At 43.4% G+C, this 27,511-nt stretch overlaps 1 protein-coding gene across 2 annotated transcripts in view; it reads left to right on the top strand.

The window, feature by feature from the left end:
- Positions 1–14,148: 14,148 nt before the first annotated feature.
- The window catches only part of PRDM10 (PR/SET domain 10), a 46,528-nt gene continuing 33,165 nt past the window's right edge, over positions 14,149–27,511 (top strand). Inside the window, exons 1-5 of one of the 2 annotated variants that reach the window (XM_081333653.1) lie at positions 14,149–14,243; positions 22,250–22,506; positions 23,409–23,581; positions 24,878–25,042; positions 26,710–26,769. In XM_081333653.1, the coding sequence (XP_081189779.1) occupies positions 23,471–23,581; positions 24,878–25,042; positions 26,710–26,769 (336 nt within the window). In that variant the 5' untranslated portion in view covers positions 14,149–14,243; positions 22,250–22,506; positions 23,409–23,470. The remainder of the gene's footprint in view (positions 14,244–22,249; positions 22,507–23,408; positions 23,582–24,877; positions 25,043–26,709; positions 26,770–27,511) is intronic. The other variant, XM_081333654.1, reaches the window with a different exon arrangement.

The following is a 27,511-nucleotide window of genomic DNA, read 5'->3' as shown; positions in this document are numbered from 1 at the left end:
ATTCACTTAACAACTATGGCAAGAAAAATCGTAAAATGAGGCAAAATTCACTTAACAAACGTCTCACTTAGCAACAAAAAATTGGGGTCGTCAATCGAGGGCTACATTCTATATTAATGATTGGATTAGCTAGCTTCTACTTTTAACCAGGATTCATTTATCGAGCTACAATGACCTAATCATAACACTAGATCAGGGGTAGGCAACCTTGGCTCTTTTATGACTCGTGGACTTCAACTCCTAGAATTCCTGAGCCGGCATGGCTCAGCATGGAAAACTCTCTCTTTCCCCTCAGCATGGCTGGCTCAGGAATTCTGGGAGTTGAAGTCCACGAGTCATAAAAGAACCAAGGTTGCCTACCCCTGCACTAGACCAAAATATCTTGAATTCAGCTAATTATTCAATAAACAATGATTAAACAAACTGTAGTTTAAAATATGAGACCCAGTCATTGCATATATCTATATTTAATTTTAATAGAGCCTCGCTTCCTACCTCCTGGCCTCATTCATAAATAGTATACTTTTTATAGGCTGTTATTCACTTTCTTAATTTAGCATGTGTGAATTCATACATTGTGGCTTAGAACTAAGTGCAAATCACACCACTCTCCTTCACAGAAGTGTTTACAAATCTTAGCTTAATGTTATGTAGCATGACTTATATACATTTTTTAAAAAATAACAATTGTGGGTGCATTTGTGTCTGTCATGTTTGCCATGGATAAAACAGTAAAAACATTTTGCTACAAAGAGTAAACTTTTCTAAGGGGCGTCAGTTTAGGCACTTGTAAATGATTTCTGAATGCTGCTGGTGAACCTAGGTTACTTACTGAGTTGAGGGCAACTATTTAAGAGTTCTTGAATCGCAAAGGAAAACTGGGCATAGGAATATCCCAAGGTCATAAGAGAAAGTGATGAAAAAAAACACAAAGGTTTGTGTACAAGTAGTCCTCAGCTGACAACCCCAACTGAGTCCAACATTTCTGTTGCTAAGTGAGACATTTGTTAAGCGAAACTTGCCCCACTTGGCCACCTTTTTTGCCGCCGTTGTTAAATGAATCACTGCAATTGTTAAGTTAGTAGCACGGCTGTTAAGTGGATCTGGCTTCTCCCTTGCCTTTGCTGGTCAGGAGGTTGCAAAAGGGACACAGCAACCGTCAAATATGAGTCCAAGCATCCAAATTTGGATCACGTGACCGTGGGGATGCTGCAACAGCCGTTAAGGGTGAAAAATGGCCGTAAGTCACTTTTTTCAGTGCCGTTGTAACTTTGATCGGTCACTAAATGAATTGTTGTAAGTCGTGGGCTACTTGTTTACCCAACTTTTATTAACTTTTAGCCTTTTAACATTTTAATGCTTTGTATTCCCTTTTGTATGATGTGGTGTAAGCCACCCAGAGTAACTCGACAATGAGATGGATGGCATATAAATTTAAGAAAGAAAGAATGGTTGGTGGTCCGCATACTTCAAGCAAAAGATTATTAAAATGTAAACGGAGGCAAACTGATTTCTTCACCTGTCAAAGGGTGGGTTTTTTTGGATTTGCAAAAGATTCACTCTCAAATGGGTATTAGGCCAACTGCTCCTCGTCTTGCCATCCCTCCAAGCGTTTGTGGCTATTCTGATTCAATATGAATTTAATCAAAGGAAAACCCAAAGGCTTTTCTTATTCAGCTTTCTGGGTGGACTTACTCTGCAATCCCTTGGCCTCTGCTGAGTTAAAAAACCAGAAGAGCTTATAGTTGTAGCAGCTGAAAATACAATAGAGAAGAATGACTGCATTTAAAATGCAGGTTTTAAAAATACAGCTCTGTGGCGGCTGGCTGTGAAATAATGCACCGTGTGGTACCTTACTGATCATGTGCATGTATCCATGGAAGATTTACCTGTGCAGATCTAAGGGAAAGGAGATCAAACCAGAGTGTGTTTTGCTCATCACACTCACAGGACCTTAAAGCTTTGGGGAGAACTAGGTCCCACCTTGTCAAGTAAGACGACAAGCAGCTGATATCTCCTTTCCCCCATAAAGTTACCCCCGTTCTGTAGCTTCAAAGAACTCTCAACCAGGAGAAAATGTCAGGAAGATTTTCTTAATTCTGATTTGGTTTTCCTCTCTCCTTGGCGCTGCAGGAATTCCACCTCTGTCTACAGCAGCCTTCTGGCGGGCGGGGGCGGGGGGGGGGGTGAAGCAGGGTTGACTAAATACAAAGAACAGCCGAGCAGTAAAGTACTATAATCTCAATATAATAATAAATGAAAGCCCCCTAGTGAGATCTAAAGCTGGGATTTGTAAAGCCCCTAAAGAGATTCTGACAGACATATCTTTTGCTTTCGGGAGCACACACATCTCGGGCAACTCTGCTTTGAAGGTTCAAAAAAAGCCTTCTTAAATCAAGGTTGGCTCTTTAGATAGGACAGATATTGAAAAAGGAAAAATGATCCTTGACAACGGTCTGGGCATTCATGGAGTGGCTCATTCCATTTGTATCCATCTTTGCAACGCAATTTGGGCACGGAACACAAATGCAGAGTGGAAGGCTCCTGTTGAAGTTGCCTAACATCTTCCAGGCCAATGGCGATGGAGATTCTCAATCATCTAAGTCATCGTTGTCCTAAAGGTGTTTTTCCAAAAAGCAAAATGAACTTATGGTTTTTTTCCCTTGAAAACTGAAAAACTAAAGAAGCTTCTTGGATGAGAAGCAAAATGTTTTCAAGGAAAAAAAAACAAAGAATGTCCAGTTTGCCTTTTGGAAAACCACCTTTGGAACTATCTTCTAGAACCCTATCCAAGATGTCCCATTTTTCCCCCCATCTCTGATCCTCCCCCCCCCCTGCAACCTTTAATTGCCCAAGAGCTAGCTAGCTTTTGGTGCCAAGGAAGGTCTCATTTTCAGGTCTTCAATCTTCATTGTTTGTAACCCCTGCCCTTATTGGTGGTTTGTGTTTCTGCCCACCGGAGATTTGATGGATCTCATGTTCAACCTTCTATGATTTTGACTTAGTCTTCTGTTGACTAAGGCTTCCTGAATTACATAGAGGAGCTTTAGTGGAGTAGAATATTTCATCAAACTATCAACAATCCAGAATGATAAGTGTGGCAATAGTTGTTTTCTTTTGCTACTGAAGTCTGCCAATATACATATACATATACATATACATATACATATACATATACTTATACATATACATATACATATACATATACATATACATTGTTGTTGTTGTTAGTTGCGAAGTCGTGTCCGACCCATCGCGACCCTATGGACAATGTTCCTCCAGGCCTTCCTGTCCTCTACCATCTTCTGGAGTCCATTTAAGCTCACGCCTACTGCTTCAGTGACTCCATCCAGCCACCTCATTCTCTGTCGTCCCCTTCTTCTATTGCCCTCAATCTTTCCCAGCATTAGGCTCTTCTCCAGTGAGTCCTTCCTTCTCATTAGGTGGCCAAAGTATTTGAGTTTTAGCTTCAGGATCTGGCCTTCTAAAGAGCAGTCAGGGTTGATCTCCTCTAGGACTGACCGGTTTGATCGCCTTGCAGTCCAAGGGACTCGCAGGAGTCTTCTCCAGCACCAGAGTTCAAAGGCCTCAATTCTTTTGCGCTCAGCCTTTCTTATGGTCCAACTTTCACTGCCATACATTGCAACTGGGAAGACCATAGCCTTGACTATACGCACTTTTGTTGACAGGGTGATGTCTCTGCTTTTTACTGTGCTGTCTAGATTTGCCATGGCTTTCCTCCCGAGGAGCAAGCGTCTTTTAATTTCTTGACTACAGTCCCCATCTGCAGTGATCTTGGAGCCCAGGAAAATAAAATCTGTCACTACCTCCATTTCTTCCCCATCTATTTGCCAGGAATTGAGAGGGCCGGATGCCATGATCTTGGTTTTCTTAATGTTTAGTTTCAACCCAACTTTTGCACTCTCCTTCTTCACTCGCAACAAGAGACTCTTCAGTTCCTCTTCACTTTCTGCCATTAGAGTGGTATCATCTGCATATCTTAGGTTGTTGATATTTCTTCCAGCAATCTTAATTCCAACTTTTGATTCATCTAGCCCTGCCTTTCTCATGATGTGCTCTGCATATAAGTTAAATAGGCAAGGCGACAGTATACAGCCTTGCCGGACTCCTTTCCCAATTTGGAACCAATCAGTGGTTCCATGTCCAGTTCTCACTGTTGCTTCTTGGCCCGCATATAGGTTTCTCAAGAGACAAATAAGATGTTCTGGTACTCCCATCTCTTTAAGAACTTGCCACAGTTTGTTATGATCCACACAATCAAAGGCTTTAGCATAGTCAATGAAGCAGAAGTAGATGTTTTTCTGGAACTCTCTAGCTTTCTCCATGATCCAGCGTATGTTGGCTATTTGATCTCTAGTTCCTCTGCCTCTTCGAAATCCTGCCTGTACTTCTGGTAGTTCTCGATCCACATACTGCTGGAGTCTAGCTTGTAGGATTTTAAGCATAACTTTACTAGCATGAGAAATGAGTGCAATGGTGCGATAGTTTGAACATTCTTTGGCACTGCCTTTCTTTGGAATTGGAATGTAAACTGATCTTTTCCAATCCTGTGGCCACTGTTGAGTTTTCCAAATTTGCTGGCAAATTGAGTGTAGCACTTTTACTGCATTGTCTTTTAAGATTTTGAATAGCTCAGCTGGAATACTGTCACCTCCACTAGCTTTGTTGTTGCTCAGCTTTTCTAAGGCCCACTTCACTTCACTTGTCTGGCTCGAGGTCAGTGACCACCTCATTGTGATTATCAGGGACGTTAAGCTCATTCTTGTATAGTTCTTCTGTGTAATTTTGCCATCTCTTCTTAATCTCTTCTGCCTCTGTTAGGTCCCTGCCATTTTGGTCCTTTATCATGCCCATTTTTGCATTGAACGTTCCCTTCATCTCCCCAATTTTCTTGAAAAGATTTCTGGTCCTCCCTATTCTATTGTTTTCTTCTATTTCTTTGCACTGTTCATTTAAGAAGGCATTCTTATCTCTTCTAGCTATTCTCTGGAATTCTGCATTCAATTGGGCGTATCTTTCTTTTTCTCCCTTGCCTTTTGCTTCCCTCTTTTCCTCAGCTATTTGCAAAGCTTCCTCAGACAGCCATTTTGCTTTCTTGCATTTCTTTTTCTTTGGGATGGTTTTGGTTGCTACCTCTTGTACAATGTTGCGAACCTCTGTCCATAGTTCTTCAGGCACCCTGTCTATCAGATCTAATTCCTTAAATCTATTTGTCACCTCTACTGTATATTCAATGGGGATATGATTTAATTCATATCTGACTGGCCTGGTGCTTTTCCCTACTTTCTTCAGTTTAAGCCTAAACTTTGCAACAAGAAGCTCATGGTCTGAGCCACAGTCAGCTCCTGGTCTTGTTTTTACTGACTGTATAGAGCTTCTCCATCTTTGGCTGCAGAGCATATAGTCAATCTGATTTCTGTGTTGACCGTCTGGTGATGTCCATGTGTAGAGCCGTCTCTTGGGTTGTTGGAAAAGAGTGTTTGCTATGACCATCGTATTCTCTTGACAAAATTCTATCAGCCTGTGCCCTGCTTCATTTTGTACTCCAAGGCCAAACTTGCCTGTTATTCCGGTTATCTTTTGGCTTCCTACTTTAGCATTCCAATCCCCCATGATGATAAGGACATCATTTTTTGGTGTTAGTTCTATAAGGTGCTGTAGGGCTTCATAGAACCGGTCAATTTCATCCTCTTCAGCACCGGTGGTTGGAGCATAGACTTGGACTACTGTGATATTGAATGGTTTGCCTTGGATTCGAACTGAGATCATTCTGTCATTTTGAGGATTGTATCCCAGTATTGCTTTTCCTACTCTTTTATTGACTATGAAGGCTACTCCATTTCTTCTGAGGGATTCTTGCCCGCAGTAGTATACCTGATGGTCATCTGAATTAAATTCACCCATTCCTGTCCATTTTAGTTCGCTGATACCTAAGATGTCGATGTTCAGTCTTGTCATCTCTTGTTTGACCACATCCAGCTTGCCTTGATTCATGGATCTTAAATTCCAGGTTCCTATGGAGAAAAAATCTTTACAGCATCGGACTTTCCTTTCACCACCAGACATATCCACAGCTGAGCGTCCTTTCGGCTTTGGCCCAGTCGCTTCATTCTTTCTGGCGCTACTAGTACTAGCCCTCTGCTCTTCCCCAGTAGCATATTGGACGCCTTCCGACCTGAGGGGCTCATCTTCCAGCGTCATATCATTTTGCCTTTTGGTACTGTCCATAGGGTTTTCATGGCAAAGATACTGGAGTGGGTTGCCATTTCCTTCTCCAGTGGATCACGTTTTGTCAGAACTCTCTGCTATGACCTGTCCGTCTTGGGTGGCCCTGCACGGCATAGCTCATAGCTTCATTGAATTACGCAAGCCCCTTCGCCACGACAAGGCAGTAATCCATGAAGGGGATACATATACATATACATATACATACACATAGGTGTACATATGCATATGCATACATATACATAGGTATACATGTGTGTGTGTGTATACACATATAGGTATACATATACACAAATGGTACCAGTTGGACTCCTTTCTAGCTGTTGAAAACATTGTTAATTTACTCACCATGCCGATTAATCAATCTACCCCCCCCCTTGCAACCTGGCTTCTGAAGTAGAAGTCAAAATATTTAGCTGCTGAGAAGATTTTTAATTAGCTAACTGAACCGATTAATCAATCCACCCACCTTGCAACCCTGCTTGCGAACTAGAAGTCAAAATATTCGCCTGTATTGTCTGTGCAATAGGAAGCAACGGATGTTAGTGGTGTCAGCTCTGCCCACGTTTCTTGAGTGTTTTTCTCCCTCCCCCAAGAAAGGTCAGATGCAAATAGCTGCTCCATCATCTACATACATGTATATAGCATAGGCAAAAGGAACTGGAAGAAACAGTATTCTTTCTGATCACACACACACACACACACACAGAGAGAGAGAGAGAGAGAGAGAGAGAGAGAGAGAGAGAGAGAAACACACACACACACACACACACACACACACACATATATATATATATATATATATATATATATATATATATATATATTCAGAAGTACTTTGGTTTAAGCAAGGTAAGAGTTTTGAGTGAATTAGCTGAGGACTATTAAACCAGACATTCAGCCGTAACTGCCTTAATGATGTTTTCTGATTGATAATGCTAATATAATTAATATTCCTTGCCAAGAGGAAAGATAAGTACTTGAATGAAAATTTGAGGCTGATCTAGGAGAAAAGCTTCATTGGCTTTTATAGCCCTTGTCCTAATGTTCTTTGGGGGGAAAAAAAAGGTTGAGCTATAGTCCAAATGAATTTCCCGCTGCAGAGAACTCCACAAGAGACCAGTCTTGGATGGTTTTCAACAAGCTCTTCGAATGGAGGAATTAGCAACTGTTTGGGTTCATGGGTGCTTTTGAAATCTGAAGGCCTGTTCAAGGGTGCTTGCACAAAATGGCATGGCCTCTTCAAAAGGCACAACTCAGAAAACACACTGCTTAGACTGCCCCCCCCACCCCACCTCAACATTCTTTCAATAATAAGTTCTCTGATTTTTTTTGTTTTTGTTTGGAACAAGTGTGTATACTTCCAAGCCAAGCAAAACTCAACATGTTTTATTACTTGCTTAATGACCACATTGATTTACTGAACAACTGCAGTGGTTCACTTAACAACCCTGGCAAAAAAAACCAAAACCATAAAAAATTGGGTATGATTCAACGACCGCCTTCCTTAAACAATGGAAATTCTGGTCCCACCAGTGGTCATAAAATGAGGACTCTCTGTAATCAGTTCCCGGTTTCTCACAGGACGGAGAGAAGGGAGAAAGGCATTCCAACCAGTGCATCTTCTGAATTGTGTCCTAATTTCTATGATTAACAGTCTGGATGGATCAGTCATGGTTGGAATTAGGTAGCAGGACAAAACAATTCTGAAGGGTGAAAGACTCACCCTGCCCGGGGCAGCTACCTTGGTTCCTGATCTAGGATTATAATCTTAAAAATGACTCATTTCCAAAGTGAACAGAATGTGCTTAAGTCAGCCCCAAAGTGAAGCCACACAAAATAGAAAAGAAAAAAAAAAGATAGGTGCTGTAGTGATGTATTGATCTGAACTGAGATGCTGCTTTTTCTGTTTCAAAAGACCTATTACTTCAGGGGTGTCAAACTCGCAACCTCACGTGAAGTGACCTATCTTGACTTTTTTTCCCATTGCCGGTAATGGGGTGGGCACGGTTTTGCTAGGATGCATTCCAGCCCCGTGGGGTCGGCAGTTTGACACCCCTGTACTACTTGATAAGGTAGAAAAATGTGGGTTAGACACCATCACCACCAGATGGATTTATAACCGGCTGACCAACTGCACTGAACATATGGTCCTTAAGGGAACCACAGGGAAGGAAGTATGCAGCGGGGTAGCCCAAGGCTCCGTCTGAGGCCCAGTACTGTTCAAAGCCTCCCTCAATGATTTTGACAAAGGGATAGAAGGGGAACTCATCACCTATGCAAATGACCCCAAGCTGGCAGGACTAGCCATAAGATAGGCACAAGATACAGAAGGATCTTGACAGACTTGAGAACATTGAGCACTCTCTAACAAAATGAAATTCAACGGTGAAAAAAATTAAGGTTCTACATTTAGACAAGAAAGGTGCTCAACAGTAGTAACTGTGAGAGGAATCTCGGAGTCCTGGTGGACAATCGCTTAAATATGAGCCAGCCGTGCGCTGCAGCTGCCAAAAAAGCCAACACAGTGCTAGGCTGCGTTAACAGAGGGATAGAATCAAGATCACGTGAAGTGTTAATAACACGTTATAATGCCTTGGTAAGGCCACACGTGGAATACTGCATCCAGTTTTGGTTGCCACAATAAAAAAAAAAGATGTTGAGACTCTAGAAGAGGGGTGTCAACCTGCCGGCCCATGGGCCAGACGCGTCATGAGGAAACCATGCCCACCCCATTGATGGCAACGGGGGAAAAGCTCCGATACATCACGCGACGTCATGTGACTCGCGAGTTTGATATCTCTGCGTCTGGAAAGAACACAGCAAAGAGCAACAAAGATGATTAAGAATCGGAGGATAAAACAAGAAGAAAGGTTGCAGAAATTGGGAATGTCTAGTCTAATGAAAAGAAGGACTAGGGGTGACATGACAGAAGTGTTCCATAAATATAAGGGGCTGCTACAAAGAAGAGGGGCTCAACCTGTTCTCCAAAGCACCTGAAGGCAGGACAAGAAGCAATGGATGGTAACTAATCAAGGAGAGAACCAACCTAGAACTCGGGAGAAATTTCCTAAAAGTTAGAAAATTAATCAGTGGGATGACTTGCTTTCAGAAGCGGTGGGTGCTCCATCTCAGGAGATGTTTAAGAAGAGATTGGACAACCTTTTGTCTGAAGTGGGGTTGAACTCCAAAGTCCCTTCTAGCTCTAGTTATTCTGTTAAAATACCTTGTGTTAAGAGCAGCAAGATTTTATTTATTTGTTTGTTTCGATTTATATACCGCCCTTTTCCCGAAGGACTCAGGGCGGTTTTCAGGGCAAATTAAAACAGTGCAATGTACAAATTAAAATAAAATAAAATTAAATAGCCCCCAAACAGTTTAAAATTTAAAATTTAAAACCTTAAAACCCCTCAGTCCAGGCCGGCTAAGTCAAATAGCCAAGTTTTTAAGGTCCCGGCGAAACGAGCAAAGGACACAGAGTAGAAGTAAACAGATAAATAAGAGGGAAGGAGAGAGATTAAAAACAAATTGCGTCAACCTCCCCTAAAACCTGGTAAATGAGATGTGTCTTTGGATATTTTTCCAAAGCAGAGAGAATTAAATGGGTGCTCCTTCAAGGGTAAGATAATCAGACAGAAACAACAAGGAAATGACAAATGAGTGATGAATGATACAATTTCAAAGCTCATCCTCCAGAACTTCCTTCATCCAAATAACAATTACATACAGTACATTAATAGCCCCAGTGAGCAGTTGTTAAATGAAGAATTTGTAGAACGAAAGAAACCCCTTAGTTTCAAGAAACGTTTACCAGTCATTTAAATGCAAGGCCTTGATCCTGCCAAGCTGGAGACTGTGATTGGATGGCATGTTATACCAATTTTAGAGAATTTAATTTGCCTATCGAAGGGGTTTGCAAAATATTTTTCTTTAGTTGCTTGATTTCTGTTCAGTTTTCTTTCATTAATCGAGGAAGGGAACACAATTCAGCTTGACATATTTAGCTTCTGACATACACTGAAAAAAAGAAATTATTGGGTCCTAGTAAATTCTGCTTATGTCTTTCTAGGAAAGGAAAATGATCCTGTCATAGCTCTATCTCGGTCTTCGTCTGTATCTATATCTCTATACCAGGGGTAGGCAACCTCGGCTCTTTTATGACTCATGGACTTCAACTCCCAGAATTCCTGAGCCAGCTTGGCTGGCTCAGGAATTCTGGGAGTTGAAGTCCATGAGTCATAAAAGAGCCGAGGTTGCCTACCCCTGCTCTATACAAAGTTGCATGCTAGCCTTGGATACACACACACACACACACACACACACACACACACACACCATTTTTTAAAATTGTACTTGCAGCTTTTCATCAGTGTGGTTTTGTTATGGCAATTTTCAGAAAAAGAATGGTTCATTTTGTGTTTTCATGTAAATCACACACAATAAACGTTCCAAGCTTTCATTCAGCTGGAGAGTAGCGGACAAGAATCAAAGCTGGAGATTGTATTCAATGTAAGAAAAGTATTCGGGTTTCTGGATTCGTAGTTTTAATTAGGTTTTGCGGAATAAGCTACCTCAAACTTTAAATGGCTTCTGGCTTAACCCATTGAACCAGGTTTAAGTAAAAGAGATCGCACTGTGGCTGGAACAGATCTGGAAATGCAGCCACTACGGTTACTGAGTTGTGGGAGGACAGCACACTCCTCCCCCAGAGAAAGAAATATTTTGGGAATATTTAAAAGGCAGAATATTATATCTCCCCCCCCCAAGTCTCTCTGCCCCAAACAGAAACCAGGTCTGTAGAAATGCAGATGTGATAATCTTGTCAGAAAGATAGGAGCCAGAAAGCTTGGATTAGAAAGATAAAGATCTCTAGAATCAACAATCCGTCACACCCAAAAAAAATCCAACGCAGGACATAGTCATCAGGGAAGCAGGATAAGACCTTTGGGACATAATAGGATTAACCCACCATCATCAGAATACCAGAAAGGCACACTCAGACTCAGGTCAAAGTTCATGACAAAGGAACAACTCCAAACAAAAGCCCAAGGAGGTATAAAAAACCACCACATCCTACTACATGTGGTCAGCTTTTCCAGAGCCACATTGCTGTCTCGCTCTGCTCTTCAATAAACTCCAACTTTCTTTCTAAAGCAGTCTCCATTTTGCTTCTTCCCAGCTTGGGCTGGACCCCGATGAAGATTTTTCTTTCAACAGCGTGGAAATGTAGAGAGTGGATTCTCTTTTATGTACAAGTTAAATGAAACAGAACATGCTCTTTATTACCACATAAAGAGCAAACTCACACGAACAGAAGCTAGGACAATAATGAGAAATTTGCGGTGAAAAGGTTGAAGGGAACGAAGAATCAATGCAGCTACTCCAAAAGGTAATACGCTGAAAGGAATTTAATGAAACTATGTTTTAGTGAGCTATTAAACGGAATACCGGCCATCTATCTAAAAGTAAGGCTGCCAGACTTGCTTTCTTTTGTAAAAGAAAAACTGGAAAGACGGAGGTTTTGTCACACAGACCTTTGTTTTTCAACACCCAAGGTATCTGGAGCAGGTTTCCTCCAGCAAATCCATTTAGAGAAAAAAATAAAAATAAAAGAAAGGAAAGCAGGGTTAGTAGGACAGGCCCTGAGAAGGAGATTCATTGGGGATTTTAGCCTATTGGATAAAATAATAAATTGTTGCCTTCCAATTGACATTTTTCATTACAGGTAGTCCTCATCTTGCAACCATCTCAAGTTACAACGGCATTGAAAAAAGCTGATTACCCCTTTAAGTCTGCCAAAGAGGAAATTGCTGCGAGGAGATGACTTTGTTTCCCCCCACTCTTTCTAGTATTTGCTCCTGGGGTAGAGTAGTGGTGATGGAAGACAGCTATCCTGGTCTAATGTTAGCCAAAGGTCCCACCCTTGTTGTTTAAGCAAGACCACCACCAACCTGGGATCCTCTAGCCCAGGGCTTCCCAGACTCCGAGGTGGGTGTTTCTGGGGAAGGTGCAGGCAGAGGCAGGGGAGGCAGGAAGAACCTTTCCGTTCCATTCCTACAATAAATCCACTTTTCCCGAAGTTAGGTGGTATTGTTTTCATTGCTCATTTTGCATTTCTAGGGGAGGAGTGTTAAAAGAGAGGCACCATGGTGAAAACGTGAGCAACGCTTGTTCTAATTCAGGGGGTCTCCAACCTTGGCAACTTTTAAGACATGTGGACTTCAATTTCCACAATTTACCAGCCAGCCCACAGATCTTAAAAAGTTGCCAAGGTTGGACGCCCCTGCTCTAGTCCCAAACTGGACATGAATCTTTGTTTAAAACTCTGGTTATTTTTCTAAACCGGAGAATTGATTTCCTTCCTGTGCTTCCCCCCCCCACCCCGCTGCCTTTCATTTGTCTCTTGTTTTAAGAGCCAGCCTCTTCTCTCTCTCTCTCTCTCTCTCTCTTTGCTTCTATAGTATTTATTTGATCTATTACGAAAAATAATTATTTTTATCCTAAAATAATCTTCCTCTTTTGGCTTGCTGGCACTATTCCTCCTTTTTGTCTAGGCCTAGGGTATTTCTATAGGAGTGTGTGTGGGGGGGGGATGGGAGAATTAAATGTGCTGTTTAAACACCCACCCACCCCAAATATGGTTCACTGCAGGAAGGATTAGGTGCCTTTCTTTGAACCAGCTCAGATAAGAATTCCAGAAAAATTAGCACTGCCCTCCTTATTACCACAGGCACGGTTATGTGCGGACACAAACAGCAACAATCTGGATTTGTCTTAGGAAAGATTTCTTATAGCTGAGATCACCCTCTTTCCATATGGTCCTGCAAATGGGTAATGAAGCTGCTGGGAGGGAGGGAGGATTGGCCCAGGTCCAATTCCTCCTCCTCCTCCTCCTCCTCCCCTTCCTTTTGAGCATTCCTGAAAGCAAAAGCCTGCAAAGATGGTTGAACAGCACAAGCTGCCCAGAAACCAGCATGGCTATCCTCACCACCGCCAAGAAGGGTGCAATTCTGAATTTCAGGATCCAGATTCAAAAGTTGGAAGGCCTTACGTTTGCATTTTAATTGGTTTTTTTTGGCTCATTCATTCAAATGGTGCCTAGCAAATATCCATAGTGATATCTGTGATAACTTGAATTAGAACCAATGATGTTTCCTAGCTTGGATAATGTAACGTCTGCAAGGAGAAAAAAAACCTAGCTCAGAAAGCACCAAGAATTTATTGGGGGCTCCGGGTGAATAATTGCAGGAAATAGAATGGGGGTTAAAGCATGTATTTGGATTACCTTCTTCCCCGATGGTAGAAATAAAATCCGGGCGAGCCACAGGGGGCACCAAAGAGCGATTTTCGTATCTCTTTACCGCCACCTAGCGGCACTCAGAGGTTTTGCAGCCCAGCTCGGATCGCCCCACCCAAAAGAGACTTCGCGACGGAGGTGTCCACCCTAGGCATCCTGGGAACTGTAGTCCAGTACGTCGGACGGACATCAGATCGAGGCGCGCGTCTTGACGCTCTTCCGTTTTGCCGACAGGGGTCGCTAGATTATTTCACATTTATTCAGCCTGCCAGAAGAGAGGACGCTCGGGATTGGTGGGGGGCGCCAGTGCAATGCGACGACTGGATGAGAGCTGTGCTGTGATTGGCCGAATATGGTCCTCGAGCAACGGAAGCCCAAATCCAGGGCAGAGGAGTGTCCCTTCCCTCCGCCCTCTATCTTTTCCCCCCCCTCTGTCTAAAGTCTCTGCTGAACGCTGTTAATTTGGCTTGCGTGGAAATATTTTTGGAATACTTCCTTTAAACGAGCACGAGTGTCGACCAATCATCTCACGGCTTTGGCAGCTGTTGCTAGGCAGATTATTCTAATGAGTCATGGGCGGTCTTTCTCCCCCCCCCGTTCTGCAGCTACCATTGTGAGGTGAGGACAGGTGGGCGGGGATGGTCTGTGGTGAGGCCCTAGGAACCGGCCTGGACACGAAACCGTCACCGAACCCCTTCAGGTAAAACGATGGACCGTCCCGGAGAAGGAGTTAGGCTCAGGGGTTCGGAAAGGCCCCATGCGGGGTTTTGGGGGGTTGTTGTTATAGTCGCACCCAAGATGGCGCCGGGATCGGGACAAACCGTTTGCTCCCGCGGGTGGGGAAAGTGGTGTAGGGCGCTGCCATACCCCCCCTCCCTGCCGGAGAGGTACAGTCCGCTTCCCCCTCCCTGCCCTAATCGGGATACCCCATCCGCCCCAGACGGGGGGGTAAAAGAGCTGCCCCAGCTGGCCCTCCCCCTCCCTGCTTGGTATAATCCGGACCCCGGCACCTCACTGAACGGGGGGGGGATTCTTGAAGCCATTTTAATGCCCCCTCCCAGCGCTGTGGGCCTTTCCCCTGCCCAGGGCTACTCGTCCTCTTTCCACGCCGGCGCCCTTCGCCCGGCTGTCGGCTTTCCTTCCCCTGAGGCAACGCCGCCACCCGCCTCGGCCCGCGTTTCCCCCCCCTCCCGTGGTCCAGAGTGGTCGGGGCGGCCGGGACTGACCGTTTGGCGCGCGGGCTGGCGGCGCCTCCCTGGGATTAGCTGGCGGGGCGAGCGGGCCTCCTCTTGCCCGGGCTGGCGTTCCCACGTGCTAATGCGGGCCTTGGCAGGGCGAGCCCGATGCAGACGGGTTAAGGGCGAGAGGAGCAACGCCCGCGCTGAGCTGTGGCCCTTTGCACGAGGCCCGGGCACGGGCGCTGCTCCTTCCCCGTGCAAAAGGGCTGGGCGCGGGGTTAAGGCCGTCTTCCTTGGCAGGGCTGGCCGTTGGCTATAGCGCACGTGTGGCCTGCGAGCCGGGATAGAATAGCAATATCTCTAGGGCAGGGGTCTTCAAACTTGGCTCTTTTATGACTTGTGGACTTCAACTCCCAGAATTCCTCAGCCAGCCATGCTGGCTGAGGAATTCTGGGATTTGAAGTCCACAAGTTATAAAAGGGCCAAGTTTGAAGACCCCTGCTCTAGGGCCGTTGGGTAACTGGCAACAAAACTATGGGTCCCAACTGGCTGGCCTGGCCATAAGATTCCCCACGTTGCAGGCAGCCCCCCAACCCCCTTACCTGCCTTACTGGCTTTTCACGGGCACCTCCGGCCTGGTAGATTGCGGGATTCCGTGGCTTTGCAGCCGAAGCAGAACCTCCAGATTCAGGCCACAGTTTGGTTTCCACGCAGTCACAACCTTGTGAAGTCTGGAGCTTCCCCTTTCCTACGTATTCAAGATGGGCAGCGGTTAATAATATTTATAGATGTATAAATGTTATTATTTATACATAATATAAATTAAAATATAATTGGGGGAAGATATTATGAATTTGAGTAGAGACGAGGTGGCTCAGTGGGTTAGGACGCTGGGCGTGTCGATCAGAAGGTCGGCAGTTTGGCAGGTCGAATCCTGAGTGCCGCGTAGCAGAGTGAGTGCCTGTTACGTGTCCCAGCTTCTGCCAACCTAGCAGTTCGAAAGCACGTAAAAATGTAAGTAGAAAAATAGGGACCACTCCGGTGGGAAGGTAACAGCGTTCCGTGCGCCTTTGGTGTCTAGTCATGCCAGCCACATGAACACAGAGACGTCCTCGGACAAGCGCTGGCTCTTCGGCTTTGAAACGGAGATGAGCACCGGCCCCTAGAGTCGGAAACGACTAGCACGCGTGTGCGGGGGAACCTTTACCTTTACCTATATGTAAGGGTGTAAGGTACATATGCATGTGCGTAACTTGTCTATGTGTGTGTCAGGTATGTGTTGCACTTCTGAGAGCCAGCGACAGAATTTCCTTTTTAATGTGGGCCAATGTGCCCCCAGTAAAAAAATGACAACCAAGGTTAGCTACGTATCTGAAAAGGCACTGGGAAATAGCCCCGCTTGGGGCTTTCCACCCTCATGAATCCCAATGGCCAAACTGGATGGTGTTGGAAATCTTCCCCCAATGTCAAGGGGACCCAGCTTTCGAAGGCTGCGCTAAGTCATTTTTAAAGAGGCTTCTTTCAAGCCTCTTCTGAGAAAAAAGGGGTTTTAAGCTTGACATTGGGAGTTGTGGGTATTTGCTCTTGAGCCACCTGACTGGAGCTTTCTGGCCCTGCTTTATCAGAAATCAATATTTAGATTGCGACTAGGGAAAAAAAAGCTCCTTGCATTTTTTTTAACATATGGATTAACTTTACCGCTTGATCAGCAAATGCTTCCATGTCCTAACCTATTTTTTTCAGTTTGAAAATATTGCATATCTTGCCTTTTCGCTATAGTGCTATAAATATTAAGGGAACTTACATTTTTTTAAAAATCCATTCCATAATCTGACAGTTTCTTGGTGAATGGGACAAATACTGCCGTCCATGCCCAAGAGGAAAGTACTATATAGCTGTTTACTTATGTATTTACATATTGCCGAAATTTGCCTAGATTGTTAGAATGTGCAATGATTAAAACCTACCAAAACAAAAGACGGCGATGCAATAATAATAATGTGCTGCAGCGATACCGTTGATAGTCCTCTATCTCCTAAATGCTCCGGAAAAATTATTAGCTTCTGAAAGGTCGTAGAAAGCTGGGCAGAGGGCTGATCTGAGCTGAAGGAAAGGCTTTTGTGTGACATAAGGCCCCCACAACAGCAACTTGTGTAAAAGCCCCTGCCCTCTTAGTGGGGGGGCACCGCCTCCATAGCGGGTCTGCTTAATGACTGCCTCAAAAAAAGAAAATTTTTACAACGGTCACGATTCAGAGTTGATGGGCAGGCTCTATTATGGTTGTAAGTGTCCTTTTATGCCACAGTTGAACAGGAAGAGGAAGGGGATTATGCCTTGGGGCACATGGCAAATGAGCATCCCTTGCTCTACTCTTAACGCCATTGATGGAAATTACCAAATCAGGAAAGAGTAGAACCACTGTAGCCTAACTTAGGTAAAAGTTCCCCCACACAGGTGTGCTAGTCTCCGTTTCAAAGCCGAAGAGCCAGTGCTTGTCCGAGGACGTCTCCGTGGTCATGTGGCTGGCATGACTAGATGCCAAAGGCGCACGGAACGCTGTTACCTTCCCACCGGAGTGGTCCCTATTTTTCTACTTGCATTTTTATGTGCTTTCGAACTGCTAGGTTGGCAGAAGCTGGGATGAGTAACAGGCTCTCACTGCTACGCGGCACTCAGGATTCGACCCGCCAAACTGCCGTCCTTCTGATCGACAAGCTCAGTGGGTTAGGACACTGAGCCACCGCGTCCCTAGCCTAACTTAAGACAACCTCAAAACTTAGGAGGAAAAAAACCCTCAAAATAGCCTAATCCAAAATCGTACTGATCATAGTAAATTCATTTATCAAATAATGCATTTGCCACAGATGGAAGCGACAAAAGCCATTTGCTCAAACCACCCACCATTTATGTGGGATGAGATGAATCAACTATCTCTACTGTGAGCTAATCAAACCAGCATTTTGTTCCAAGGTAACAGAAACTCTGGGACAGGTAGAGTCACCTCTTACATCAGGGGTGTCAAACTGCTGGCCCGCGGGCTGGATGCATCATTGCGAAACCGTACCCACCCCATTGCCGGCAATGGCAAAAAAGTTGCGATGCGTCGCGACACGTCACGTGCCATTGCCAGTTTGACACCCCTGTCTTACATGAATGGAACAAACGTGTAGCTGTGCAAAGAGCAGATTTAAAATCTGTCTAATAATACCTTCCCCCCCCCTTTGGCAAAAATTGTGCAAATAAGATAGTTAGCCAACACGGTAATTCCGGAATAATTGAAAGCATTTGAGATAATTTTTTTTCTTCATTATTGCCAGTTCTAGAAATTTAATAACCTGAGCAACGTTAGAGCCCTTCACAATCATGAGCTTTGCCTGAAACTAATTAAGGGTTTACGGACATAGTAAGTAGTGCAATTGAAGAGAACATAACCTAATCATGTATCACTTTACTGGATTAGAAGAGAGTGGTTTGTGTGTGTCTTGAGTGTGTTTCGAATTGCTGAGTACCTTGTTTTGTAATCGGCAGTTGCTTTAGCGCTGGTGAAAATAAAATACTGGGCTTTTTCCATGGTCCGTTTTGATGGGACCTCAGAACAGTGACTATGTTTGATTACAAGTAGTCCTCAACAGCCACAACAGAGCCCAGAATTTATGTTGCTAAGTGAGAACTCGGTGAAGTGAGTTTTGCCCCATTTTATAACTTCTCTTGACACACTTGTTAAGTGAATCGCTGCAATTGTTAAATTAGTCACACGGTTCTTAAGTGACTCTGGTTCCCCCATTGACCTTGCTTGTCAGAAGGTCGCAAAAGGGGATCAGGTGACGCTCCCCCCCCCCCCGATGCTGCCACCGTCATAAATAGGAACCAGTGGTCAAGCGTCCGAATGTAAATCACGTGACCCCGGGGATGCTGCAACAGTCACAAGTATGAAAAATGGTCATGAGTCGCTTTTTCCAGTGCCGTCGTAATTTCGAACAGCCACTAAGTGATCTGATGTCAGTCGAGGACTGTCTGCGCTGTATTTTTGTTGCAGCAGCCTGGATGTTAACTTTAATCTCTGAAGAGGAAGCAGCCTTAGTTTTGAAGTTGGTCGTTTCAAAACGTAACCTAGCTAGGGCAGAGGTCCCCAGCCTTGGCAAGTTGGACTTCAACTTTAATCAGGCCAAGTCATAATGAGAAATTTATCACAAAACATCTTTGCAAAGCTTTCAAAATTCCAGCTGAACAACCAGTTGTGGAAATCAGCTTTTGTCTTCTGTGCAAACTCATCCACCCCATAACTCTTATTATCCATTGTTGCCTGTCCTCATTGTGCTATTTGGGCAGATCTGTTCAGTATCCCATACTTGTATGACTGCCAAACAAACATTAAGGATAGTCATGCGCCCCCATAGAAACCAAGCTGCAATTGAGGATTTCATATTTTTTACATCTAGCGTTAAATAGATCCATTCAAATATTTTGGAACTGCCCTCCTCAAATGATTTTGCACAATTTCAGTAGAGTACCAAACTAAAAAAATAAAAGCCACTTCCATCATGATCAGAAGCATCTCGTGAGATGCTGAATGTAACAGCTAAATTTAAAATAAAAAGCCTCTGGGAGGGAGCTGCCTCATCATGCATTTCCTAATGTTTCCAGGCTGATCCAGTCATTGCTCTCTGTGCCTGCGTTTCGAACAATTCTGCAACAATATTGGAGCCAAACGCTGTGACATTTTAGCACATCTCCTTTTTTCCTTACCTCATTTTATTCCTCCAAGGCTGTCTGCTGATTACAAATACCAGGATTTGCAGGAACCTACCACAAGGACAGGAATTTAGTCTGAGAATAACCCAAGCATTTTGCATAGCAGCATATTTAAAACACACACACACACACACACACACACACACACACACAAACGAGGTTCATGTCCGCTGTTCACAGATTGTACGCATTTCTACAGGCAACGGGAGTTGAAGTCCACAAGTTGCCAAGTTTGAAGACCCCTGCTGTATACAATAGAGATTTCAGCTCTTCTGCTGCTATGAGACATTCTCTTGCCAAAGGCTCTCCCCTACATAACCCAGTAATGAAATAAAACATGGGATGTACCTTTTGCAAGCGTTTCTTGAGCTGCCTCTAAACCCAGTGAACCCCTTTTCACCTGAAAGGCCAAACGATAACCCACAATATAATTCCACCTATGAGATCAGCCTACGATAAAATATGCCGTTGTTGTACCTGGCTCCCAGTGAGAGAAAATATTCTAGCCTCAGCACAACAGAATAACAAAGAGTCACTCCTGAATTTGTTATAAAGGGCTGTAAGCTTTGTCCCTGCTCTTTGGCACCCTGGGTTTCAACTAATGCCCAACTATCTTGGGATGTGGTTACTAATCATAAATGGATCCACAGCTGGGTGTTTTGAATACGGAAAACTTACTAAGAAAAAGAAACGGTTCCACTTAATGAGGCAAATGGAGATTTTCAGATCGTAGTAGTTTTTTTTTGCAAAACTGATCAATCTTCTGTTGCCTTATTCTATCCCAAATGTGTTACTCTATCCCCGATTTCCTATAGAGGTGATCCTTGTTTAGCAACCCTAATTGGCACCAGCGGCTTGGTCGTTAAGCAATGCGCTTGCTAGGTGAAACGTCAACTGTATTTATGATCTTACTTCAGCTTTCCCTTCGCTTTAGAGACCTGTGAAGGTCATAAAAGCAAGGACTGGGCACAAAGATACGTCGGCGTGGCATCCAAAACATGGTGTTTCACCTTTGACACGTGTCCCAAGTTCACCGTCACTGGTTTGGGTCTACCACCCTTCAATTTAACATCATATTGTAAGGTCCAAACACCAGCTCAAATTCCTTGTAAGAAGGATTCCTCTAAACCAGGGGTCCCTGACCTCCGGTCCATGGACCGGTACTGGGCTGCAGCATGCCAGCAACTGGGCCGCACAAACAAGGAAAGCTCTATCCGTGGGATGCAGGCAGCACACAAAACCACGCACTCTCCGGTCCGTGGAAAAACCTTTCTCCACGGAACCGGTCCCTGGTAGCCAAAAGGTTGGGGACCTCTGCTCTAAACCATGCTGGATGTAGCTTCAAGGGCATCCCGGCATTGAATCTGGAACAGATGCTTCTCTTTTTTTTATTAAAGAGTTTTACAAAAACAAGATTTTACAATATATCCCCAAATCCCCCCCACCCCAAACCCGCCCACTTCCCTCCCCCCACTTCCCAGAGCTAAATACAGGATTATAGTTATAATAATCATATTCTAAATAAAAATTATGCATAATATACAATTAACCAAATTCATAATGTGCTTTAACTCCCCTTTAACATAACTACCTACAAAGTACCAATAACAATATCCCACTAAAATCTACTCATAAGCTAAATGGAACTTTTTAGTCCCATATTTGTTCTGAATATAATCTATCCATCTCCTCCAAACAGATGCTTCTCCACACAAAGGAAGAAAGTGTGTTTTCTCTGCTGTGGAGGAGGGTTTATATTGCCTTCTGTCAGGTGCGCGTTGCTGTCCTCTCCACAGCGTGGATGTGAAGCATTCCTATCCTCCAGCCCGTTGGCCTTTTGAGCCATTCTTAACGGCATAGTATATTTTCAAGCTGTCTTGTTCCCCTCACAGCCACACGGCTACCTCCAGCTAGTCCTGAGCATCCTGGAGAGATCCAGAGAATTGACTAATGGCTTCCCATCCTGCTGGCATTGCCGCTTGCATGCGCTTTTTCTGACATAACACCAGCTGACACTAGCACACTGCTGCAGGTATTTTGCCCTCTGCTGATGGTAGCTGTCAAAGGACTGCACACTCTAGGATTTATGCGAGGGAAAAGAAGTACTTAATGGCCTTGAAAAGACACTGTTCCTGTTTCTGCCCACTCGAGAGGGAGCAGCAATATTCTGAAATTTTCAGAAACCACAGCAAGTGCAGCATTTTAATGAAATGCTGATGCTTCCGCATCTTAGGAAACAGTTTTATTGCTGATCTGTCCTGATCCCCATTGACGTTTTCCTCTCCAAATCTGCACTGATTTGGCTGCTGTTTGGGGGGGGGGGGGAGAACCAAGTGACATAATGAAAACAGCTTTGGAAAACATTTGCAATATCTCTGATATCATTTCCTCTTGCGTTTTGGCCCTTTCTCACAAAAACCTCTAATGTCCTTCCCTGGTCATCGATTGTACAAACAGAGCCATAGAATCAAAATCATATGAAGTATTAGTACCGCTGTGTGAAACCTTAGCAGGGCCACACCTGGATTACTGCATTCAGGTTTAGTCACCGTATTTTAAAAAAGATGTTGAGACTTTGGAAAAAGTGCAGAGAAGAGCCACTAAGAAGACTAAAGGCCTGGAGAAGACTAAAACATATGAAAAACGGTGATAGGATTTGGGAATGGCCAGTCTAGAGAAAAGAAGGACTCGGGGATGGGTGGGGACGGGACACGATAGCAGTGATCCAATATTTGAGGGGCTGCCCCAAAGAAGAGTGGGTCAATTTATTTTCCAGAGCACCAAAGGCAAGACAAGAAACAATGGGTGGAAACTAATCAAGGAGAGAACCATCCTGAAAATGAGAAATGTCCTCAGAGTGAGAACAGTTAACCAGTGGAACAACCTGCCTCCAGAAGTTGTGGGTGCTGGAGGATTTTTAGAAGGGACTGGACAGCCACATGTCTGAAATGGTATAGCGTCTCTTGCTTGAGCAGGGGGTTGGACTAGAAGACCTCCAAAGTCCCTTCCACCTCTATTCTGACCACCTATAAGGTACAAATATTTACACAAAGCGATTTTACACTTGTCTATAGTATGGGTTCAATTTGTTATAGCCACATGCTCACAAAGTAATATTGTAAGCCATTACAGTACCAAGCAGGCATTATTCCTTAGCATGATATTTGAATCCGGTCAATGTTGATTTAGATTTCAGATCTTAGCAAAGTTAGCAAAATAACTTTCCAGCAGAAGGAATGAGCCCAGTTATGGTCTCCTGTTCAGCTTAATAGTATCTATTTAAAAAAAGGGTTAACCTCTCCTGTATTAATCAAGGAGCTTGATTCTTACTTGTGTCTTTGCGTGTGACAGAGTTTCTTCCACAAATGAAGGTGAATATACGTGTCCCGGGTTAATGTCTATGGAGATTCTCAGTCACCCAGGTCATAGTTATCCCAAAGGTGCTTTTTAACGAGGCATCTGGGCTTTCTTGCTTTTCTTTGAAGGCTTTTTCACTTCTCATCCAAGAAGCTTCTTCCGCTTCACGGATGAGAAGCAAAACGTCTTCAAAGAAAAACAAGTCCAGTTGCCTCGTGAAAAAGCAACTTTGGGTCCAGGATAATGTTGCAGGACCCAATCTGAGTCAGTCACCAGGACCAAAGATTTTGTCTTCCGAGCTTTCGGACTTGTGCTGGAGCCCATCTCGGGGAACTTCTCTATATAACACTCCCTGGGCACAAGTCCAAAAGCTTGGAAGGCTAAACCTCTGGTCCTGGTGGACTGACTCAGATTGGATCCTGCAGAGATTCTTCCTTATACATACATGGTTTAGATTTTTTAGATTTTATTAGATTTATATACCGCCCTTTCCCGAAGTAATAGGAAAGCATCACAGCTTTATGCTGAATGCTAGATGTGCTGTACTTCGACAATTTTCTGTCATTGCTCTGTTACAGATTATAGTGCATTGATTTAAGGTACAACATACCTATGAATCTCTCCAGACAAGCTTAGTTGCATGATTAACTACCCCAGGATGGAGACCCATAGCCAAGATGACATGGATTTGAAAGCGGAAACTGCTCAAGTGTGGTCTGAATCAGTTGAGCAGGACCAGGACGCTACTCAGGTAACCAAAAGTGATTATAGAATTCTTTCCTTATTAAACTTTATGAGTCTGTCTATGAATTGGGTTTTTCTGAACTAGTTTAACACATATTTTGAATTGATTTTTTTTTTGAGGAAGGTGGGAGATGGATTTTCATTGGATGTGCATCTCAGTTTTTTTTTTGAAGTTCAACAATTGATTCAAAGCTTCACTTGATGCTGTGAAATTTCCTAATATGCAGTTTTCCCTAAGAAAGGGCTTTGATTACCGTATTTGAATCGTGGCGATTTTTCAGCTTAGCTAAAAAATGTCAGAAACAGCTGAGAGTTTTGGACTGGACCTTATATTTTCCCGGTTTCGTAAAAAAGGAACTCTGTTGGTTGGACTTTCCCATTCAAAGGCATTGGATTATGTTTGCCCTATTTATCTGTTCGACTTGGATAGCTGTGTCCGGTACACTTTTACATATTATTTATTTATTAAAATTTCATCCTGCCTTTATTACTTTATAAGTAACACAAGGCAGCAAGCATATATATTATTACTTTTTCCTCATATTTTTCCCCCACAACAGCCACGTGAGGTGAGTTGGGCTGAGAGAGTGTGACTGGCTCAAAATCACCCAGGCAGATTTCATGTCTAAGGTGGGACTAGAACTCCCCGTCTCCTGGCGATTGGCCCAAAGTTACCCAGCCAGTTTTCATGCCTAAAACAGGACTAGAACTCACCATCTCCCAGTGATAGGCCCAAAGTCACCCAGCTGGCTTTCGTGCCTAAGGCAGGACTAGAATTCACCGTCTCCTGGTGATAGGCCCAAAATCACTGAGCCGGCTTTCATGCCTGAGTTGGGACTAGAACTCACAGTCTAGGCCAGCATCTTTAACTAACGGACAAAACTGCCTCTTCTCTCGGTGTCTGCCTGCCTGCCTGCCTGCCTGCCTGCCTGCCCATCCATCCATCCATCCATCCATCCATCCATCCATCCATCCATCCATCCATCCATCCATCTATCTATCTATCTATCTATCTATCTATCTATCTATCTATCTATCTATCTATCTATCTATCTATCTATCTATCTATCTATCTATCTATCTATCTATCTAATCTACCTACCTTCTCTCTCTCTACCTACCCACCCACCCACCGTATCTATCTATCTATCTATCTATCTATCTATCTATCTATCTATCTATCTATCTATCTATCTATCTATCTCTATCATTTATCTATCTATCATTTATCTACCTATCATTTATCTATCTATCATCTCTACCTCTTCTTACAAACATTTTCTTCCTTCCCATACTCTTCCAGGTGCACTTTGTCCCTGAAAATGGAACAGTGGCACAGATTGTGTACAGTGATGACCAAGATCGTCCTTCCCAGCAAGTGGTCTACACAGCTGATGGCACATCTTACACTTCTGTAGATACTTCAGAGCACACATTAGTTTACATCCATCCTGTGGAAGCCACTCAGGCAAGTGATTTTTTTCCCCATTCCCCACCAGTGTTCTGCTTATTCATGACTGCTGAGAGTTATAATGTCATTTAGGACGAGGGCCAGCTACCTACACAGCTTTCTGGATCCTAAGAGCTCTTAGCTATGCATAATCCTTCCTCTTCACTCCAAATAACGGCAAAGATGTTGTAAATAAAAACAGCCGGTAGCTTTTGAATAGGCAGCTTGTCCATTTTGCTTTTGTGAAACTGCAGGAAAAATTAATTTCAGCCATCATGGCATTGGCAGACAAAGGGAAGGTGCTTAACATACTGTTTCCTGAGTCATTAGTGGTGCATCAAGTTGGAAGAACTGCCAGTAATGAGTTCACCAAAGCATAGTTGCTCCTAACAGTGTGTTAGCTTACATTTGGAAATTTTTTAAATCTAATGATTTAAAATTGTGGCTTTAAATGTCCTTTTATCTTGGATTGCTGTGCATCCTCTAGGCAAGTTTTGTGTGCTATGCATGATAAGGGTAATATGGTTAATGATTCAGATTTATCGAGAGAAAAAGAGAAAACTAGCTATCATCAAACGAGTAGTAGGATTGGATGACTTAATACTGATTCAAATTCAACATCCAGGTTTAATCATTGCTTATGGAATTAACCCAACAGCCCATTGAATTATTTATTTAACCAACGTTCTGGATTGAAACGAGTTCAGATGAGTCTGGCAAGTCAGCGTTTTCTGAATGCAGCTGGTGTCTGCATTGTGCTTTCCAGGATTTCTGCTGCAAATTCTTTCTAGGTGAGGCCAGGCCTTGAATGTTTTTCATTCAAAGTGGCTGTTCTACCACTAAACTAGGCCCTTACCCTATTTACATAGGACATAAGACAGCCTTGTTAGGCTTTTTAGTTGGCTCTTATGAACTGGGAAACCCATTACTGTAGGACAGGGATCTCCAAACGTGGCAACCTTAAGACTTTTGTGGACTTCAACTCTCAGAATTAGAGTTGAAGTCCACATGGCTGGCTGGGGAATTCTGGGAGTTGGAAGTCCACAAGTCTTACAGTTGCCACGTTTGGAGACCCCGGCTGTAGAATACACCAGTGCATTTGTACTGTACAATAATGGGATGGTTGACAAACTGTCTTTCAGAGAAACCTATCTTAATAAGTGTTTAGGGAATGTCCTTGTTTGAAAAGACTGTACAAATCTAGCAACTTTTACCTTTTTAAAAAAATTAAACGCATTATGTGCTATTCATAAAACATCAGACTGCATGGATCAGCTTATTTTTTTAAACAAAATTCATTTTTGAATGACGTCATTTTATACGCCTGGGCTCAATCGCCATGCAACTTGTGATGCGATTGCCTTCAGTCTTAAATTTCAAATATTTATAGCTATGCTTTGAAAGATACATTAGTGCTTTCTAGATAAAAGCTGCTGTCTAACGTTCTCTAACACTTTGGCAAACTCAGTTGATGTTTAGAAGCTGAAACAAAATGTATTTTCATATGAATGTATAGAATATTGAGAGTTCACCACAGTGGCAAAGGTATATGGCGTTATCAAAAAATTGAAAGAGGCATTCATCCAGTGTCAGTTCCTTAGCAACAGTACTTCTTTTTTTATATAAACTTCCAATATCCAAAGAATATTGAAATTATTTTAATCCTTCTTAACTTATTTTTTAAGACTCTTTTTACAGACCCATCCCAAGTCACCTACGTTCAGCAAGATGCTGATACGCAGCAGGTAAGGCTTAACCATTTCCTTGATTTATAAATGCATCCTTTGAGTTTCTTGGAGACAAATCTTGCTAATAAATACACACACACACACATACGCACCCCCCCCCCTCATTTCTGGTTCTTCCTCAGGCTGAAGTCATCTATTCTCATTTGATGTGGCAGGAAAAGCCAACAAAAGAACAATTACAGTACATTTGAGAATGAATGAGATCTCTGCTGGAGTGAGCTGAGATAAACATACTGGAAAAGGTTTAGTTTGATAGGCAGGGCAAATTCCTAAATTTGGCAACTCTTTTGTTCTAAATCTCAACATTTCTTCTTATGGCATAAGGAGCCCTGGTGGTGCAGTGGTTAGAATGCAGTACTGCAGGTGAACTCTGTTCACAGCCTGGAGATCGATCCTCAAGGGGCTCAAGCTTGACTCAGCCTTCTGAGGTCGGTAAAATGTTGGGGGCAATATGCAAACAATGTTTACATGGTAAACTGCCCAGTGGGGTGCTGTAAAGTGCTATGGGGAAGTTGTATAAAGCTAAATGCTATTGTTATAAAGTGGAATTCATATAGCTCACTCTGGGGTTCTATAACAGCTGCAAGAGAGGGGAAAGGAGAAACGGGATATACGATATAAACACACACACAATATTTTCTTGTTACGTGGAAGATAGTACCAGTTCTTCCTACGGTCACCATTGGTAGATGGGATAGGAAGGGTTCCAGAAGCCATGCTAGTACTTTCCCAACTGTAT

The sequence above is a fragment of the Vipera berus genome (genome assembly GCF_964194415.1).
Source record: "Vipera berus genome assembly, chromosome: 8".
In the NCBI taxonomy this organism is placed as follows: domain Eukaryota; kingdom Metazoa; phylum Chordata; class Lepidosauria; order Squamata; family Viperidae; genus Vipera; species Vipera berus.
This window is presented reverse-complemented; position numbering and strand designations above follow the sequence as displayed.